At 37.6% G+C, this 21,890-nt stretch overlaps 3 protein-coding genes across 8 annotated transcripts in view; 2 read left to right on the top strand and 1 right to left on the bottom strand.

Moving 5' to 3' along the window:
- Positions 1-2,421, top strand: part of LOC106151735 (signal transducing adapter molecule 2) — a 24,486-nt gene extending 22,065 nt beyond the window's left edge. For all 3 annotated transcript variants that reach the window (XM_087018941.1, XM_087018940.1, XM_087018939.1), the window contains exon 16: positions 1,058-2,421. In XM_087018941.1, coding sequence (XP_086875067.1) covers positions 1,058-1,226 — 169 coding nt within the window. In that variant the 3' untranslated portion in view covers positions 1,227-2,421. The remainder of the gene's footprint in view (positions 1-1,057) is intronic.
- Positions 2,357-11,635, bottom strand: LOC106151737 (ubiquitin C-terminal hydrolase PSMD14). Of its 4 annotated transcripts, XM_087018944.1 has the most exons (12): positions 11,459-11,635; positions 10,262-10,319; positions 9,236-9,310; positions 8,310-8,429; positions 7,342-7,412; positions 6,514-6,664; positions 5,395-5,502; positions 4,482-4,556; positions 4,186-4,311; positions 3,504-3,566; positions 2,882-2,902; positions 2,357-2,746 (listed from the first exon to the last, which is right to left on the bottom strand). In XM_087018944.1, exons 2-12 carry the CDS (start codon positions 10,307-10,309, stop codon positions 2,669-2,671), a joined length of 936 nt encoding a protein of 311 aa, XP_086875070.1. In that variant the 5' UTR covers positions 10,310-10,319; positions 11,459-11,635; the 3' UTR covers positions 2,357-2,668. The 4 variants fall into 4 exon arrangements, with proteins under 4 accessions (XP_086875070.1, XP_086875071.1, XP_086875068.1 ...); XM_087018945.1 differs by lacking the exon at positions 2,882-2,902 and having other exon boundaries at positions 2,357-2,767; XM_087018942.1 differs by lacking the exon at positions 2,882-2,902 and having other exon boundaries at positions 2,357-2,848.
- An 81-nt stretch (positions 11,636-11,716) lies between these two features.
- Positions 11,717-20,624, top strand: LOC106151738 (uncharacterized). The gene is made up of 4 exons (XM_087018946.1): positions 11,717-11,956; positions 14,325-14,426; positions 16,805-16,898; positions 17,435-20,624. The coding sequence occupies exons 1-4, from the start codon at positions 11,845-11,847 to the stop codon at positions 17,589-17,591; spliced, it is 465 nt and encodes a 154-aa protein (XP_086875072.1). The 5' UTR covers positions 11,717-11,844; the 3' UTR covers positions 17,592-20,624.
- The last annotated feature ends 1,266 nt before the right edge of the window (positions 20,625-21,890 follow it).

Raw genomic sequence — 21,890 nt, forward strand, 5'->3', positions numbered from 1 at the left:
TATATCTTTACTTCTTATCATGGGACATGATAAATAAAATATATGACATACACACTATATCTTTACTTCTTATCATTGGACATGATAAATAAAATATATGACATACACACTATATCTTTACATCTAAACAATATTCTTCTTATCATGGGACATGATAAATAAAATATATGACATACACACTATATCTTTACATCTAAACAATATTCTTCTTATCATGGGACATGATAAATAAAATATATGACATACACACTATATCTTTACATCTAAACAATATTCTTCTTATCATGGGACATGATAAATAAAATATATGACATACACACTATATCTTTACATCTTAACAATATTCTTCTTATCATGGGGCATGATAAATTAAATATATGACCTGCACTCTGTATCTCTTTGTTTATCAACTCAGTAGCTTTTCCACAAGTGAACTAGAAGTTTATCAACTCTGTGAATGCAATATGTTATTTTTACACTTGGTACCTTGAACCTCTTGTCTGCACCATTGCTATAAGTTGACAGAAGGGCACCGTCACTGCCTAGAAGTCATCTACCTATATTTCTTCATTCTCTCCAGTTTACCAGCTAACTTTGGATAGCCAACTTGAATTCATTTACCTCTATTTCTTCATTCTCTCCAGTTTACCAGCTAACTTTGGATAGTCAACTTGAATTCATTTACCTCTATTTCTTCATTCTATCCAGTTTACCAGCTAACTTTGGATAGTCAACTTGAATTCATTTACCTCTATTTCTTCATTCTCTCCAGTTTACCAGCTAACTTTGGATGGTCAACTTGAATTCATCTACCTATATTTCTTCATTCTCTCCAGTTTACCAGCTAACTTTGGACAGTTAGTTGGCTGTCCAAAGTCAGCTGGTAAACTGGAGAGAATGAAGAAATATAGGTAGATGAATTCAAGTTGGCTGTCCAAAGTTAGCTGGTAAACTGGAGAGAATGAAGAACTTGAACTATATTTCTTCATTCTCTCCGGTTACAGCTAACATTGGACAGCCAACTTGAATTGATATACATGTGCTTCATTCTTTCCAGTTTACCAGCAAACTTTGGCCAGCAGGCTTCATCCTACAGTGCAACTACCATGAATTCCCTTCCACAAATCAGTGCAATGACAGCGCCACCTGGTGGCTATATGGGTGGGCCACCAAACAGTGTCAATAGTCCACTATATCAGCAGCCACAGCAACAACCACTCTTATAGGAAACCTAGATGTTAACATACCATGGACATACAGTAACTTCTACCTAGAGGATTACCCCTGGGTTTCTTGTGCTTTTGATTTGAATGTTTGCGACACACTGCGCCCTGCTTTATGTCAAGAATTCCTTCAGGACCACAGTTGATGACAAGTCCAGTACTGAGGTGTCAACTCATTGTAGAGAATGGATATTACAAATTCATACTGCCTTCATAGTGTTGATAAGTGAAATAGGACACATAATTACTGTCATCATAGTTGTCGGTGGTGCCTAAAATACTGCATCCCTTTTAATTTATTTGCACCCTTTTGACATAAGGTTAGAAACCAGCCTTCAGTCTGAAGTCTTTATTGCAAGTTTTCTTCACCCGATGTCCTTGGCTTCTAGAGCAGTAACAAGGCACAGGTGCTCAGGAGTGCTGTGATGCTGGGTTGTATGTCAGTTGTTGTGAATTGTGTTCATTTTGTACATAGCTTGTAGTTGGGAGCTCTCTGCTCTGACCTTGACCTTGGCCAGGGTTGAGGGCATACAGCAGTCCACACAGGTGACACACGATGTAATATATTAAATAGGTGTATATTAAATTAATGTATATAAAATTGAAAGAGAAAATTAAAAGTGGAGACGAGTGAAGAAATGTTATTAGTTTTAGAAAAATTTGCTTGCATCATGGGATCTTGTTTGCAAACAAATGGTTTAAAAACACTTGTAATTTGATGGTCTTCTGAAGGAGCTTCTAAATTTCTGATTAATTAAGTCTTGATTGTATGATGAAGTTCAACATAAATGTGGAAGCTGACATCCCAAGGTGACCCAGTAGGTAGGCCGATACTATTATCTGGTAGGGTCATTTTACTGAAAGGAGTATTCAGTTATAACAAGTTTTACTAATTTTTAAAGTATCATAAAACTTTTTGTAATTTATCTTGACACTAATTAAGTAAAACAGGCGCCCCTTTACATTCATTTTCCTTTAATCAGTGTTTTTCTTCAGTGACCTAAGATTTCATTATCCCATCTTAAATCAGTCTGCTGTTCACAGTTATATACACATTTTCTAGAAACATCTTCCCCTTCCTCTTTACTGACCAAAATTACTTGCAACTTCAATAAAAACAAACCTGTCTAGAATTGGTATATATATTGATGTACATTTATTCTTCACATATTCTAATAAAGTCTTTCAACAGAACAGATCAACTTGTCATTTTTTTAAAGAGAAAATAACATAGAAGTCATTCTGGCAGTTCTGTTCATCAAGTTTCTCTACTTTAATGGTTACAATAAGCAGAACCTGTTTTCTGTTCTGTAACATACTTCAATGATCTCCAGCATTTCTACCCAGCTGTCTGACAACACACTTCAAACAGCTCCATATGATCTCTGTCACTAGCCATAGTTACAGTGAGGATGTTCACAAGACACATTTTGTCCTCTCTCCATTTACTTGAACACCACAGTATGTAGCATGGATCCCAGGCACTGGACGATATTACTAGACATCAGAACACTGACATGTTCCTCTAGATGGCGCTTAGGATCCTGAAGCAGAACACAGAACATGTCTACAATATTACTAGACATCAGAACACTGACATGTTCTTCTAGATGGCGCTTAGGATCCTGAAACAGAACATGTCTACAATATTACTAGACATCTAGATGACGCTTAGGATCCTGAAACAGAACATAAAACATGTCTACAATATTACTAGACATCAGAACACTGACATGTTCCTCTAGATGACACTTAGGATCCTGAAACAGAACATAGAACATGTCTACAATATTACTAGACATCTAGATGGCACTTAGGATCCTGAAACAGAACAAATGCAATGCGACAGCTAAGTTTTTTGTCCCCTTAGTCCAAAAAGAGATGTTGAACAACGATCCAGGCATATTCAACTCGTTGATTTAAGTTCACATACAAATGTTCTCTCTCCAGACTAAGATTCAAGCCATTTTGCCCACGGCAAAATATTGAAAACACTTAACATTTACACCGTTTACAATTGCAACACTCCAGATAGTATTCTTTAATTTGACTCCTATTGCATGGCCAACTTACAGAAATGATAAGAAAAAGAGCTTTTCCTAATGTCTAAATAATGGCAAGGAATATGAAGTCGATAGACCAAAAAGTAATTTCTTTAGGACATATAGAGATTATAACATACCAAGTATTTACACATGCAAATATGAAATGGAATGCTCATTATTTTTAAATGTATTTTCCAGCCAGACATAAGACTATAAAAGTGAATTCAGTTTGTACCTGTTTTCCAACATTCTTAATGGCCAACTGTTCCTGTGTCATAGATTCTTCCTCCTCCAGAGCCTGAAAGAAGACATACAGATGTGGATGTATCTGAAGTAACAGCAATATTACATATATATATATATATATATATATATATCAGTTGTAGATCATGTATGTATATGTGTGTACCTCCAGGACATACAGATAAGGATACATATGATGGTGATGTGTTCCAGTGGCATCTTAGCTAACAGAAATATAACATCTCTCCATACATATCTCCATACATACATCCATACATACACACATATACTGGTTGTAGTATGCATCTGTATGTGTAGTTCTAGCCGCACCATACCTTGTTATAATTTTTGACTAATTCTAGCAGCACCATACCTTGTTATAATTTTTGACTAATTCTAGCAGCACCATACCTTGTTATAATTTTTGACTAATTCTAGCAGCACCATACCTTGTTATAATTTTTGACTAATTCTAGCAGCACCATACCTTGTTATAATTTTTGACTAATTCTAGCAGCACCATACCTTGTTATAATTTTTGACCAATTCTAGCAGCGGCATACCTTATAATTTTTGACCAATTCTAGCAGCGCCATACCTTGTTATAATTTTTGACCAATTCTAGCAGCGCCATACCTTGTTATAATTTTTGACCAATTCTAGCAGCGCCATACCTTGTTATAATTTTTGGCCAGTTCCAGCATATCTTTCACAATCTTCTCATTGACTCCACAGTGAGTGTTGTAGTCATCCAGGGAAAGGCCGTCTATCCAACTTTTCTTGTGTAGATTTAATAACATCTAAAACAGGATCCAACAAAATATAAAAAACTAATCAACTCTGATGCATAGTTATTAAGTAGCCTGTACACTGTGACTATTAAACCAACTGCAGGTGGCTATTATATCAAAGAATTTGAAAAGTTCTAACACAGTAACCCTATGTATCCCTGTCTTCCAGCGTGACTCACTTTTTGTTCCAGTTCATTCTTCCTGTAGTTTATAGCTATGGAGTAATAATGTCTGTTTAAACCATGGATTAAAGCCTGGAAGCAAAGAAAAAGTTGCATGTCAACAAATTGTATCTGGAAGAACAACAGAATCAACAACTGACTCTTTTTGCACTGAAACCACAGTCTAAAATATGTGTAAAACTACTAGAAAGATGACACTGCATGCTTAAGGTATAATAACTCTTTTTGGGCCAAAAATTGAATTTCCCTGGAGTAAACAACAATTTTCCCATACTTAACAATGGTTAATGAATCCATTTTTACATTCAAAGTTAGTCCCTGGTTTTTTTCTAAAAAGTTTGGTTTTTTGTTAAAATCTCTTAAGAGATTATAACAGAGTATAGCCATCAATGGAGGTCACGTGGTCTGAAGACAAGCTCAGATATCAGAATAAAGGCTACAACTGCTGTTTTTGTCGTAAAACAGAATATATATTTCTATGAGTTATTCACAATGTTTTTATTGTAAAATATGGACCTTATACAAAGAGTTATTATCCCTTTAAACACTGATTTAATATATATACAAAGGTTTCTGGTAACTTATCTCTAAAGATGGTTTGTTAAGATAGTCAAGGTTGGAGGTAGTTTGTCTGGTATGTGATAACTTACCTGTATAGATGGTTTGTTAAGATGGTCAAGGTTGGAGGTAGTTTGTCTGGTATGTGATAACTTACCTGTATAGATGGTTTGTTAAGATGGCCAAGGTTGGAGGTAGTTTGTCTGGTATGTGATAACTTACCTGTATAGATGGTTTGTTAAGATGGTCAAGGTTGGAGGTAGTTTGTCTGGTATGTGATAACTTACCTGTATAGATGGTTTGTTAAGATGGTCAAGGTTGGAGGTAGTTTGTCTGGTATGTGATAACTTACCTGTATAGATGGTTTGTTAAGATGGCCAAGGTTGGAAGTGGTTTGTCTTGGTTCCTGTCCTAGGACCATCATATTGGGGTTGATAAGACGGAAAGCATCTATAACAACCTGGAACAATGAGACTACTATAAATATCAAGGCAGTAGCAACCACTTATGTGACCAGGACATATTTATAACAGGGAACATAAGCCAAAATGTCTAGTGGAGCAAACACTGCTGTTTTGTTCAGTGGTGTAAATGTGACAATCATTGGTTGTCCTAGACATAGTAATGTCAAGCATGGAATGTCGGTGTCCCCTGTGTGCAGTGTCCCGATGTAAACTGTGACCAAGGGAGGGATGTCGGTGTCCCATGTGTGCAGTGTCCCGGTGTTAACTGTGACCAAGGGAGGGGTGTTTGTGTTCCAGTGTTAACAGTGACCAAGGGAGGGGTGTTTGTGTTCCAGTGTTAACTGTGACCAAGGGAGGGGTGTTTGTGTTCCAGTGTTAACAGTGACCAAGGGAGGGGTGTTTGTGTTCCAGTGTTAACAGTGACCAAGGGAGGGATGTTGGTGTCTCATGTGTGCAGTGTCCCGGTGTTAACTGTGACCAAGGGAGGGGTGTTTGTGTTCCAGTGTTAACAGTGACCAAGGGAGGGGTGTTTGTGTTCCAGTGTTAACTGTGACCAAGGGAGGGGTGTTTGTGTTCCAGTGTTAACAGTGACCAAGGGAGGGATGTTGGTGTCCCATGTGTGCAGTGTCCCAGTGTTAACTGTGACCAAGGGAGGGGTGTCGGTGTCCCATGTGTGCAGTGTCCCAGTGTTAACTGTGACCAAGGGAGGGATGTTGGTGTCCCATGTGTGCAGTGTCCCAGTGTTAACTGTGACCAAGGGAGGGATGTTGGTGTCCCATGTGTGCAGTGTCCCAGTGTTAACTGTGACCAAGGGAGGGGTGTCGGTGTCCCATGTGTGCAGTGTCCCAGTGTTAACTGTGACCAAGGGAGGGATGTTGGTGTCCCATGTGTGCAGTGTCCCAGTGTTAACTGTGACCAAGGGAGGGATGTCGGTGTTCCATGTGTGCAGTGTCCCAGTGTTAACTGTGACCAAAAGAGGGCTGTTGGTGACCAAGGGAGGTACTTACCTTTCCCTTCACACTCTGTATGGGGTCCACCACCACAGCCACTGCTCTCTCAGACAGAGCCTCAAAACTCTGCTGAGTGTTGATATCTACACCAGAGAGCCAGCAGCCAAAGCCTGGATGTGAATGATACCAGCCAACCACCATCTCTGGCCTGAAACACAATGTCTGCATTATACCATAGGAAACAATGACTGCATTATATCAAAGCCTGGATGTGAGTGATAGCAGCCAACCACCATCTCTGGCCTGGAACATAATGACTGCATGATATTATAGGTATCAATGACTGCATTATATCAAAGCCTGGTATGAGTGATACCAGCCAACTACTATCTCTGGCCTGGAACATAATGACTTCATGATATCATAGATAACAATGTCTTTATGATATTATAGATAACAATGTCCACATGATATTATAGATAACAATGACTGCATTATATCATAAATAACAGTGACTTACTGATACTATACATAACAATAACCTAGTGATACTATAGATAACAATGCCTTCATTATATTATAGGTAACAATGATTTCATGAATTTATAACTGAAATGATGACAAATCACACTATTCTGAAAAGGTAAAAATTGAACCCCTCATCTGTGACTGAATCAATTTTAGAATGTTTATTTTCAGGGCCAATTTTGGCCATTTTGTTGAACATTTTGGTAACACATTACTGATGTTACATATCTATACCAATCACATCGACTTGATGACTTTGATAGTAAGTAACAGCTGGAAAAGATGTTCACAAACATGTTTTGTCCAAGCGGGTATTAAAAACATCACACAAAATTCAAACAAGTTAACTTCCCATACCTTCCTGTCTGTTTCAACATATCCAACATCTTAGCTTGAAATACAGGGTCTACAGCTTCTACACTGACACCCTGAAATATACAGAACCATTTAAATACATATCTTACATCTTAGCTTGAAATACAGGGTCTACAGCTTCTACACTGACACCCTGAAATATACAGAACCATTTAAATACATATCTTACAACATCTTAGCTTGAAATACAGGGTCTACAGCTTCTACACTGACACCCTGAAATATACAGAACCATTTAAATACATATCTTACATCTTAGCTTGAAATACAGGGTCTACAGCTTCTACACTGACACCCTGAAATATACAGAACCATTTAAATACATATCTTACAACATCTTAGCTTGAAATACAGGGTCTACAGCTTCTACACTGACACCCTGAAATATACAGAACCATTTAACTACATATCTTACAACATCTTAGCTTGAAATACAGGGTCTACAGCTTCTACACTGACACCCTGAAATATACAGAACCATTTAAATACATATCTTACAACATCTTAGCTTGAAATACAGGGTCTACAGCTTCTACACTGACACCCTGAAATATACAGAACCATTTAACTACATATCTTACAACATCTTAGCTTGAAATACAGGGTCTACAGCTTCTACACTGACACCCTGAAATATACAGAACCATTTAACTACATATCTTACAACATCTTAGCTTGAAATACAGGGTCTACAGCTTCTACACTGACACCCTGAAAATATACAGAACCATTTAACTACATATCTTACAACATCTTAGCTTGAAATACAGGGTCTACAGCTTCTACACTGACACCCTGAAAATATACAGAACCATTTAACTACATATCTTACAACATCTTAGCTTGAAATACACTTGACCAAATCCTGAACCACACACACATATTCATATTAGACACATTTATTAAAGACACATTATTAAGACAAAGAGTGAAGCAAGCTTCCTACTCACTGTTCCTGACTGTGGCATTGCAAACACGTCAATGACCCTGACAGTGTAGTCGTCTACAAACTCTCCCAGCATCAGTCCCATTACCTCCATAGGAACTCCTGCTCTGCCGTGCTTTAACATCTGAGAAATGGAGGAGGAGCAGGAATTACTGTGATATTTATGTAATCTTGTGGGTGTTATGTAGTAGATAATGTTGTTATCTCATATCTGTATTGCTGCTTTTTGTAGTCACATGGTGTGGGAATATAAATTCTCTTGGAGTGGCCTTCAAGCTCCACTGGATTATAGCAGCTCCAAGGACCTAGGGCAGTGAACATTTTAAGATCTGAAAACTAACTATACAAAAACAATAATAAAACAGCTAGACTTATATTTCTTACCTTGAGCAGACCACAATAATAAAACAGCTAGACTTATATTTCTTACCTTGAGCAGACCACAATAATAAAACAGCTAGACTTGTATTTCTTACCCTGAGCACACAACAATAATAAAACAGCTAGGCTCATATTTCTTACCTTAAGCAGACCACAATAAAACAGCTAGGCTTATATTTCTTACCTTGAGCAGACCACAATAATAAAACAGCTAGACTTCTATTTCTTACCTTTAGCAGACCACTATAAAACAGCTAGACTTATATATCTTACCTTGCGCAGACCACAATAATAAAACAGCTAGACTTCTATTTCTTACCTTGAGCAGACCACAATAATAAAACAGCTAGACTTCTATTTCTTACCTTGCGCAGACCACAATAATAAAACAGCTAGACTTCTATTTCTTACCTTGCGCAAACCACAATAATAAAACAGCTAGACTTCTATTTCTTACCTTGAGCAGACCACAATAATAAAACAGCTAGGTTTATATTTCTTACCTTGCGCAGATCACAATAATAAAACAGCTAGACTTATATTTCTTACCTTGAGCAGAGCCAGTGATGAGATGTAAACTTGTTCTGCAGTATCCACAGCCGGGGCATCACTTGGAGGAGGGCCCTGCAACCAGGATAGACAAGAGTTATCAACTGCAAGACCATAACACCACCTTCTTCTACCAGGTGGCGAATGAAATCAAGACAGGCCACCTCTTTTGGAGATTCAGTCCACAGCATAAGATCCTCCAATAAGGAACTGACATATTTTATGTTCATATCGCCCATACCAGGGGGTAATCCTACAGAGGGGTGAGAAACAGCCATTGCTCTTATCAGATCAGCTTTAAAGCCACTTTCAGGGTATGTACACACAGATAGAAAAGCCGTGAATTGTGGAAATGTTACTAATTGTAGTGCCAGACACAGGGTAGAACCGGACGAATGTACAGCACTCGCTCTGTTAGCTAGAGGTCCTGGGTTCGATCCCTGGTCTGGCAGGTGATTTTTCTGCACTCTCCCTCAAAAAGCCCTACATAATGAATCCACAGGATGTACTTGTTGTTGTCAGTCCTTAGTTTTGAAAGAGAACTCAGATGGCTTATAAAAAGTTGTCAAAAAACAAACAAAAAAAAAGTAAAGATCCATGTGTGGTGGATCGGCTACTGTTCATGCGTGCCACAAAGACCAAGTTGAAATTGCCCCTGAAGGTCACAAACCTATATCTGCCCCCCCCCCCCCCCATACTGTAGTTGAGTTCTCAGTCAGTTCTTCACAGAATGACCAAATACTACTGACTAACTCTCCAAGAAAGTTCACCCAACATTGTCACTGATCAACTGATCCACCTGGTGAAAATGTAGAATGTGTCATTTAAATACAGAACTGGAGTTGAAGTACAACCTGTGGGTTGCTTTCAACAGAATACCACCTGATCTTCTGCAAAGATGGCACTCAATGACAACACATCAGACTTTGAGGATCACACAACATTCAGAGTTTCAGAAGCGGGTGAGTCGTTATTAATTTCAATTCAATTCAGTCCAGCAAAATGTATATGGATTAGTTTGCTTACCTGGCCCATTCCCGGCAAACCTCCTCCTAACCGAAGTAATCTGTCCATGATTGGTTATCTGTGAATTTGAAAAATAAAGTCAATGAAGATAAAACAGGCTGATGACTCTTCCCCTGTCGAAAATGCTGAATGATTCCACGCTCGGCTGTCACCTTGATTGGATAGTAAACGGTTGTCGTAAAATCGCTAAATGATATTAAAACCCAGTGCATAAAGTTGAAAACCACCTAGGACAACCTTAGACTGCCACATTAATCCAATACAATGCAAAAATAAACTATAACAAGTGGTTAAAGCCTTCAAACCGAATGTCGTAAAGTCCCCATATACCTCCATAGAGACAAAAAAATATAGTAAGCTTCTGAAACAAGAAAAATCCAGTTCCAACATAAAAATCGAAATAAAATACTGCCGGGCATCGGAGCGGCCTAAAACTTGGCACGCTTACCGCTAATACTGCAGGCTACATCATCCCGTCGCTCGTTTGTAAATTCCGTGCATGGCATACGCACAATCAAACCGTATATCCAAATTCCACCTCTGATGTTTGAATTGGTCCTCTCTAACCTACCATTACGAAAAAGAAGCCATGCCATTGGACAATGCGACCTCTGCGGTTACGTCATTTCCTGAATTGGATTGTAGAGAGGACCAATTCAAACATCAGAGGTGGAATTTGGATATACGGTTTGATTGTGCGTATGCCATGCACGGAATTTACAAACGAGCGACGGGATGATGTAGCCTGCAGTATTAGCGGTAAGCGTGCCAAGTTTTAGGCCGCTCCGATGCCCGGCAGTATTTTATTTCGATTTTTATGTTGGAACTGGATTTTTCTTGTTTCAGAAGCTTACTATATTTTTTGTCTCTATGGAGGTATATGGGGACTTTACGACATTCGGTTTGAAGGCTTTAACCACTTGTTATAGTTTATTTTTGCATTGTATTGGATTAATGTGGCAGTCTAAGGTTGTCCTAGGTGGTTTTCAACTTTATGCACTGGGTTTTAATATCATTTAGCGATTTTACGACAACCGTTTACTATCCAATCAAGGTGACAGCCGAGCGTGAATGATTCGACATTATTTGGCGTACCCGGCAAAATTACAAGATGCAATTCGAATATAAGTATATTGTAAACAACAAATTATCTCAACTAAAATAACCCTGTAATGTGCATTTCTCCTCTGTACTTACTTTATCGGCCTCTAAGTTCGTTTAACGATTGAATTTTACTGACGAGTGTTTGTTGGATTTCGCTTTGTCGTCTTTGAAGTCCAAAGATGGCTAACCGGAAGCTGCTTGTATCATATTTAAAAAATGAACAAACGCTGGCAAATACCATAAAACCATCATATGTAGACAAATTAATCGAGAGAAGCAATTTTTTATTAATGTTTTACAAAATCCGATTGTTCACTTACTCCTAAAGAGAAAACCGGAATATATTTACAGATGTTACAAGCGACCCGGCTACTACCTTCGGCTGTCGTCTAGATGACAAAAAGTAGACACATCTTTTCCGTTGTTATTGAAATTATTCAGCATTTGGAAAAGGGGACATATAATTAAGTAAAAGAACGATGGTTCTACAGCAAGAAAATGTTAAATATCCGCACATCCACCGCAACACAGATGGCAGCAAACATGAACACGACGGCAAATACGACCACACGGGAGGGCCTCATGGCTACGGTAAGACTGTAATCTCGATCGGTTAACAGAAATGTAAATCCATTCATTTAAGTTTATTATACCACTGTAGTCACAAAGCCAAAATAAAAGCTATCAACATTGTTCTGTATTTTTAACGATTTCTTTTAAAGGCCATCCATTTTAACAAGTCTTAGCTTGAAAAACAGGGTCTACAGCTTCTACAGTACACTGATACCCTGAAATATACAGAAAGATTTAATTTCAACCCGTAAAATATGTCTTACGAGTAGTAACCTATGGGCGGCCAAAAGGGCAAAAATTCATGTCGTCAATTCAGTTATGTTTCGTCGATTCACTGCCTTCCCATCGATTCAGTTTCAAGTTAAAATGATCCTGTCATAAATTCATCATCTACTTTCGTCAATTCAATTGTCAAACATTTCTCATCTACGGTGTATTAAAACCAATGCTGTCACTATTTTCGTCGGTCGTGTAACTATTCTCGTCGATCGTCAAACTATTTTCGTCGGTCGTGTAACTATTCTCGTTGATCGTGTAACTATTCTCGTCGATCGTCTAACTGTTCTCGTCGATCCTGTAATGTCACCTCATCATTCATCGATCGATCGCCAGAGGGCGCTGCGGTAGCACATTGGCCTATCACATGACTATCAAAATGGCAAACAACAAAATGATTGCTAGTGAAATAAGAACATTTTCTCAACAATTTCAATTTTAATTGTTCATAATTAAAATCTATTCGGTTGTAGGGACATTATTTTCTAGTTGTTTTCAACTCTGACCATGGCTGGCCAAGTTAAAAATTACCGCATGATTGACAGACAGAAGCACGTGTTGCTACCGCAGCGCCCTCTGGCGATCGATCGATGAGACGATCGACGAGAATAGTTACACGATTGACGAGATTACTTACACGATCGACGAGATAAGACAATCGACGAGAATAGTTACACGATCGTCGAAAATAGTGACAGCATTGGTTTTAATACACCGTACACCGAGAAATGTTTGACAATTGAATTGACGAAAGTAGATGTTGAATTTATGACAGGATCGTTTTAACTTGAAACTGAATCGATGGGAAGGCAGTGAATCGACGAAACATAACTGAATCGACGACATGAATTTTTGCCCTTTTGGCTGCCCATAGTAACCCTTACTAGGTATATCAGAAAAAAATTGAAACTGATCAGAAAATTATAATACTTATATCTTCTGAAAGGTAATGCAAAAAACAGATGAATTATTTTGGAATTTTTAAAATATTCCTACAAGCAACAAAGATATTGAAGTTTTTTAACTGCTAAATTTCACCAAAAGTGTCCACAGTTTTCAGCTAAAAACCTGTGACCACTAACTGTGATGGGTCCCTGTCATTTTGAACAATAAAGGTTACCACAAAACTAACAATTTGTTACTTTTATTTTTTCAAGTTTCCTTATTCTTTATTTAGCACAAGAACGGCTTTACTTTTGGATTTTATAACTTTTTTCTCACAAGATTGAAAGTTCTGTTGCAGCACTGGCGTTTCTATTGCTAATTTGTGATCTGACAAGGCTGCGTGTCTCACAAGGGTAGAGTTTTGATAATTTCTGTACTGAGCATTCTTCACCATCCCATTATGTTTATTTGCAGATGTACATGCATCACAACACATGAAATCAGTCCCATCCTCATTTTTTTGATACCTTAACCAAGCAAAGAGCTTTGTCCAGTGTTGTTTGAAGGAACGGATTTTCCTTTTTGACTCCGTTTTTGCCTCCGTCAAAACTTCATCCATGTCACTCTCACTCTCAGCCTCAACGGCAGTCACAGCGTTTACTGTCTCAGAAGTTTTCTCTAACTCTGCTTGACTCTGTCTCACCTTAGATATGTTCAATATTGTCTGTTGGCTACTGTCTATTAATAATTGCTTTTTCGGAAGCATGGTTGCTGAGCAGACAAACACGCTGCGCAAAATCTATTTTAGTCGAAAATAGGTCAAGTGAAGAGTGGAGTGTGCAAAGCAGACGAACAGTTTTGCCATTACTAACGATTGATATTATTGGCTATTTGATGCATAAACAGCCAATCAGCTGGCATTTAACACTTACAGTCTAACCAGAAGCTATTTTAACATTCAATACAACAACGGGAAAGCGAACGTGATTAACCTACTTTAATGACTAGTATTTTATGCGGATCAGCGATGCATATGGACAGGTTATTTACGAATCTCACACAATTTAAAATCTTTGCATCCATGGGGACGCATATGCTATAAAACTCTGCGTCTACAGTAAAAATTGTGCGTCAGGGACTCGGGATGCAGAGGTAAAATGATCACTGGTGTATACTCTTTCATTTTGAACAAGTATTGAGTATATGTATGTTATCAATTCCACAGGAGACCCAGAATCAGACCATGTCAGCATCCATGACCTGACCTTGATACGAAACAGACAGCATGACTTAGCTTACTATGAGAAGTGTAAACAAGAGGCCACAGGTATATATAGACAGTAGTATGACTTAGCTTACTATGAGAAGTGTAAACAAGAGGCCACAGGTATGTATAGACAGTATGACTTAGCTTTCTATGAGAAGTGTAAACAAGAGGCCACAGGTATATATAGACAGTAGTATGACTTAGCTTACTATGAGAAGTGTAAACAAGAGGCCACAGGTATGTATAGACAGTATGACTTAGCTTACTATGAGAAGTGTAAACAAGAGGCCACAGGTATATATAGACAGTATGACTTAGCTTACTATGAGAAGTGTAAACAAGAGGCCACAGGTATATATAGATAGTATGACTTAGCTTACTATGAGAAGTGTAAACAAGAGGCCACAGGTATATATAGACAGTATGACTTAGCTTACTATGAGAAGTGTAAACAAGAGGCCACAGGTATATATAGATAGTATGTCTTAGCTTACTATGAGAAGTGTAAACAAGAGGCCACAGGTATATATAGACAGTATGACTTAGCTTACTATGAGAAGTGTAAACAAGAGGCCACAGGTATATATAGACAGTATGACTTAGCTTACTATGAGAAGTGTAAACAAGAGGCCACAGGTATGTATAGACAGTAGTATGACTTAGCTTACTATGAGAAGTGTAAACAAGAGGCCACAGGTATATATAGACAGTATGACTTAGCTTACTATGAGAAGTGTAAACAAGAGGCCACAGGTATATATAGACAGTATGACTTAGCTTACTATGAGAAGTGTAAACAAGAGGCCACAGGTATATATAGATAGTATGTCTTAGCTTACTATGAGAAGTGTAAACAAGAGGCCACAGGTATATATAGACAGTATGACTTAGCTTACTATGAGAAGTGTAAACAAGAGGCCACAGGTATATATAGACAGTATGACTTAGCTTACTATGAGAAGTGTAAACAAGAGGCCACAGGTATGTATAGACAGTATGACTTAGCTTACTATGAGAAGTGTAAACAAGAGGCCACAGGTATATATAGACAGTATGACTTAGCTTACTATGAGAAGTGTAAACAAGAGGCCACAGGTATGTATAGACAGTATGACTTAGCTTACTATGAGAAGTGTAAACAAGAGGCCACAGGTATATATAGATAGTATGACTTAGCTTACTATGAGAAGTGTAAACAAGAGGCCACAGGTATGTATAGACAGTAGTATGACTTAGCTTACTATGAGAAGTGTAAACAAGAGGCCACAGGTATGTATAGACAGTATGACTTGGCTTACTATGAGAAGTGTAAACAAGAGGCCACAGGTATATATAGACAGTATGACTTAGCTTACTATGAGAAGTGTAAACAAGAGGCCACAGGTATATATAGATAGTATGACTTAGCTTACTATGAGAAGTGTAAACAAGAGGCCACAGGTATGTATAGACAGTAGTATGACTTAGCTTACTATGAGAAGTGTAAACAAGAGGCCACAGGTATATATAGACAGTATGACTTAGCTTACTATGAGAAGTGTAAACAAGAGGCCACAGGTATATATAGACAGTATGACTTAGCTTACTATGAGAAGTGTAAACAAGAGGCCACAGGTATGTATAGACAGTATGACTTAGCTTACTATGAGAAGTGTAAACAAGAGGCCACAGGTATGTATAGACAGTAGTATGACTTAGCTTACTATGAGAAGTGTAAACAAGAGGCCACAGGTATATATAGACAGTATGACTTAGCTTACTATGAGAAGTGTAAACAAGAGGCCACAGGTATATATAGACAGTATGACTTAGCTTACTATGAGAAGTGTAAACAAGAGGCCACAGGTATGTATAGACAGTATGACTTAGCTTACTATGAGAAGTGTAAACAAGAGGCCACAGGTATGTATAGACAGTATGACTTAGCTTACTATGAGAAGTATAAACAAGATGCCACAGGTATATATAGACAGTATGACTTAGCTTACTATGAGAAATGTAAACAAGAGGCCACAGGTATATATAGACTTACAGCACATTCAGGACAGGTGATTGGCAAACTTACAGATCCATGGACTAAATATGGCCTAAAAGCGATGCCCCTAATACCCTGATGTCTTCCCCCTTTCGCATTCGCTATTGCTGCAGGAGCCTAGCAATTAAACCTTTGAACCAAAATTTTATCCATTTAATAGCAGGTGTGGACAGGTGAGGAGACCATCAGGATATTGACAGCAACACTTTTATGTGGGTTGGCCGTAAGATAATGATTTGAAAGTATTTTGGCTTGTTTTTGATAATTTTCATTTATGATTTGAAAACATTGTATTTTTAATGTCAGATTTTAAATATCAAATGTCTTATTTAATATTGTAATGATTTTGTAGAACTGTGAATTAGCACTTTAAAATATATTTGCTCTTCTCTATTAATTTCAGAATTTTTCTTGTGTGATAAAAAAGAAAAAGGAAAGAGGCTATTTTGGAAATGTAAAGCACCCCTAGCTCGCATGAATGACTGCCTGGCCAAATGGTGAGCATTCCAAAACACTGTCACACCTAACACACTGCCACTGTCACACCTAACACACTGTCACACCTAACACACTGCCACTGTCACACCTAACACACTGCTTCTGTCACATCTAACACACTGTCACACCTAACACACTGCTTCTGTCACACCTAACACACTGCTTCTGTCACACCTAACACACTGCCACTGTCACACCTAACACACTGCCACTGTCACACCTAACACACTGCCTCTGTCACACCTAACACACTGCCACTGTCACACCTAACACACTGCCTCTGTCACACCTAACACACTGTCACACCTAACACACTGCTTCTGTCACACCTAACACACTGCCTCTGTCACACAACCTACACACTTCCAGTCAGAACGTCACAGCAAACACATTCTACAATTTATTGTATGTGAAACAATTTATAAATATACTCCCCAGTTGATGTTAAATGACAATCAAAAATGACTTTTTATAGTTTATATGCATATAAGTCACCATTGGTGAAGTCTAGATTTCATAATTCTTATACTTTTAGGATGCAAGATGACTTCTTCTTTGATGAAGTGAAAAAACAGTATTTGTTTGAGAGGTCGTATTACCGCAGGACAGGGGAGCCACACCCTGATGTGTTACAGCGCACACACATGGAGAAACTACGGAAGGAACGAAAAGCAGGCTTTGGTGCATTATGAGCTCAGGTGTGAACAGTGGACAATAACTGACTGCAACAACTGACCAGCAAGATGGACAGTGGTGGACCATTGAATGTCATGCGCTACCATTTAGTTATACGAAACAGCAAAGCTTACAATAGTTTCAAATCTTCAGTCAGTAGTTACTGGTACCAGATTAAGGCTGCAGTATGGCTGTACCAGATGGAGGCTGTGTCGTGCCTGTACCAGAGGTTTCATAAAGCACAGTGATATCTGCAGCACAGCTTCCCTCCTTCAGTGCAACTCTTTGGAATAGAAATATTGAAGTGCAGAACTTTGAGTAGCAAGAAAAGAACTTAAGCTCCATGCAGAGTGGAATTGCTACACTAGTCTGGATGACTGGTGCTATATTTTGGCCAAATTGCTCAAAATGTGGAAAAAGCATGAAACTTGGCACAAATGTTCTTTGGTCTATGCTGATCATTTTCAAGGGCAGTGCCCAAAATTTCAAAGTGTTGCTTAGCAACCGTTGCTATGGAAGTGAATTTTCTTAGTAACAGGCTAATTAGACCTTTCTTGTCCAGTTTAAATGGTTTAGAAATGCTTATAACTATGTTTCAGGGCATCAAACCTATCACTAGACTATTTTAAGGCAATTAAAACCCAAATTAACCTTAGCCATGATTGTTAGGCAGCATATTACCCTAGCAACAAGCATTTAAAGTTGCGTTAGTCTATTAAGTAAGGCAAATCTATAATACTAGCTAAGAACTACACTTTTGAGCAAGATGTTCATACTTTTAATCCAGTAGGTTGAACCAATTGTGTGTTTACACACATCCGATCAAATAAATTGCCAGTGCAGATACTTAAGGCAGCATGTTCAAAGTTAGTAACCAGCCATTTCCATGCTTTTATCACCTTACGACTATTTATAAAACTTTGCAATAGTTAAGACATTACATTCTCCCTTGTATGTGCAATATACAGTGCATTTTGCCCTTGCACATTGTCAGCCTCTACATCTGCACCTACATGCACACTGGAGCAACTCTGGGCAGGTCAATAGCTTCTGGCAAATGTGTCCACAAGGGCCCACTGTTCCGCACAAGTCCAACCAGAGTGAGCACATGGTATCTGATGACATGGCACCGTAGTGCTGATTCAGATATGTTCATCTCGCAAGAATACTCTTATATTGTTGTAGAGCAGCCTTGGTGGAAGTAAGATATGGCATCTAACGGCCTTTGGGTGTGAACAGAAACTTTTGAACTTCATTGTTTAAAAAAAGAATTAAAATAGAACCATGCAGGTGTATTTAAGTTACTTGGTAGAGAATAGAAACTGACAAAATACAATGTGAAAAAACTTTTTATAAAATATTGAACAAAATGAAAAATATCTTGGAAATCTGGTCTCTGAGAAACCTTTCAGTAATAGGAAAGTCAACAGTGGTTAAACCTTTAGTATTTCTCGCCTTACGTAGGGCATGTATAAACTCTCCTACCAGCCCCCCTCCCTCAATACTTAAAATATGCATATCAAATTTAACTTTATCAGGAATGGAAAAAGATACAACATAAAATGAGCGAGGATGGCGTCTGATTACAAAAATGGACGGTAAAAGGTACCGCAAATAAAAATTTTACCAAGGCCCTAAACTTTACATGGCTTAAAAGACTTCTTTGTGAAGAAAATAAGAGTAAGTGAAGAGCGTTTTTCTCGGCGAAATGTCAGGAATCGGTAGTAACAAAAGGTGGATTAAAAATACTAAAAGCAACTTCTTATCCCCCTCGTGTCCGCTTACTGCCCCCCCTGGCATTTTGCTCAGGCTACGGCCCTGTTGTATATGGGTTTGTGCAAGCATACACTATTTATGTACCTATCTTAATAATTAAGAAACATGTTAGTATATGTATAGAATGGGAACAGAAAGATGGGAAGGAACTGGAGGGTATGTAAAATGCTACAGAGATATCTGCATATATATTATTAAGTATATATTATTAAATATATAATGTTAAATACTTGTTGCTAGGGTAATATGCTGCCTAGCAACTGTTGCAATGGTTTACTTGGGTTTTTAATGTCTTAAAATAGTATAGTGATAGTTCTGATGGTTTGAAACATTATTAAAAGCCTTTTTAAATCATTTAAACTGAACAAGAAAGGTCCAATTAGCTTGTTACTAAGGTAACTCACTTCCTTAGCAATGGTTGCTAAGCAACACTTTGAAATTTTGGGCTTTTTCCACCTTTTGAGCAATTTTTGCACCAGTCATCTAGACTACACAAACTGTTTTCAAATTTTGGTCTATAAAGGAATTCTATTTTTCATCTTTACATGGATCACTTAACATGAGTAAATGGTTATAATTGCTTATGTATTTATTTATATCATAAAGGCTTGTAAGAATTCCTGTTATATCATATTTAATTTTTTTCTGTGAACAGCGGGCAAAAGCCATGTGCTGGTAGCTTATGCAAGAATGATTTTAGGACAATAATTCACCTTGAGGTAACGCAGTCTGTTGTGAAATTTTCATTTTCACATATTGACATTTTGAGTGTGACTTAAAAATGTCACTGGCCTGAAGCCCAATGCTATTTTTATTTTCAGAATGTCCATGTTACTTCTAGCACATCAGGTAAATTGGGGCTGATTATACTGTAATAAACTATGTAAAATTGCATCAAATTTGACAAGCATTATTATGCACCAACACATTTCATTCTTTTTTTTTTTTTTTTTTTTTTTTTTTCTGGTGTTGATTTGCTTTAATATAATTGTGAGAAGTTATGCTTGGTGTTTTCTTTCCTCATCTAGAGTTATGTTAATTGGTGCATTGTCATGGGAGAAGCAGCCTTTACATGCCAAAACTGAAACTGGCTCTAATTCTGGAACCATAAAATGATAAATGCTAGAGACTGCTTGATTGTTGTATTTTGTAGAGCTTGTCAAGCGCAACACTGCAGGTGATGTCCTTATTTTCCATACATTTAGGAGAAATTCAATTAAAAAAAGAATGTCACAATGTTGAGTGGTGAAAATAAAATGTGAAATACTCAGAAACTAGTGGAGATATGACACAGTTTACAATTGAACTTGAATTTAATGTCATATATTGGCAATCTTGTGACCTTGACTATGACCATGACCCACTTTTCAATATGAACTGTACTTTGCAAATTTTCCATCCCTACTATGTTCTGAACTGGAAGAGATATGCCCATAGTTACTATTGAACTTGAATAGGAAGTCAATTATTGGCAATCTCACTGTGATCTTTAAACAGACCTTTGACCTACTTTTAACCATGAACTGCAGTTTGCAGTTAACAAAGGTATGCCCATAGTTACTATTAAACTTCAATAGGAAATCATCCATTGGGCCTCATAGTCTGACCGAATTTGATATTTGACCTTCCTTTCTTCATAGTAAGCACACCAACCAAAACTAGTTTTCACTCAATACGTATTTTAATAAGTAGGCTTTAATTATTTTAATTTTATGAAATTATTTTATCGATTGATAAAATAACTTTTCATTTTATACTTATATATGTATTGATATGATTATAAATCATTTTTATTATTATTACGCTCGACAAATGTGCAAAAATCTGGTCAGCCATTCCACGAAAAAGGGTACAATTCTGAATAACACCTGTCGCAGCTTATTTTCGGTAGTAAAAGTATCTGCAATTTTGCTTTTTTGGCCTTTTTTAGCAGGACCCCAATAAAAGACAACAATTGATATAGTTGCCTACCACTCGCTTTGACGGGAACCCCGGGGGCCTATATGCCGCAAAAAACACGATTTATACGTCGCTTCGGTATTATAGCTGATTTGCCACGAGAAAACGTTTATATTTTCCCGTCTTTTAGTATTTTTAGTCCTCAACTAATTTGAATTCATGTTTCTTTTTATCATACATGTTGTTCTCTGTCGAATTTGTTGCTTAGTTACGACACCGTCATAGTTTAATCATTGTCGCTCAGTAACCCCTAATCTCCGTAAAGCCTTTTTAAGTCAATGTAAGAATAAACGAAAATGCTCTTAAATGGCCATCCTATGCATTTTTCAAACTCATAATACATTAAGTTTAATAAAACAGTGCTATATGTTAATTTTAAATAATGCGTTCCATCATAGAGAATGTAAACACACAATAGTTGCTGTGTCACATTTAAGAGCCTAACTTCAGTAACGTCACCAAATTTGAAGAAAGTGTTGCTTTGAAAGTTAAAAAAAAAAACATCATTTTTGATAAGGAAGGATCAATTTCTTCCTAAAAAATTCATTCAAAAGTCATGAAAAGTAATCCCGCGGATAAAA

This window comes from Lingula anatina, chromosome 8, assembly GCF_051362555.1.
Source record: "Lingula anatina isolate TDL-2025a chromosome 8, LinAna3.0, whole genome shotgun sequence".
Lineage (NCBI taxonomy): Eukaryota > Metazoa > Brachiopoda > Lingulata > Lingulida > Lingulidae > Lingula > Lingula anatina.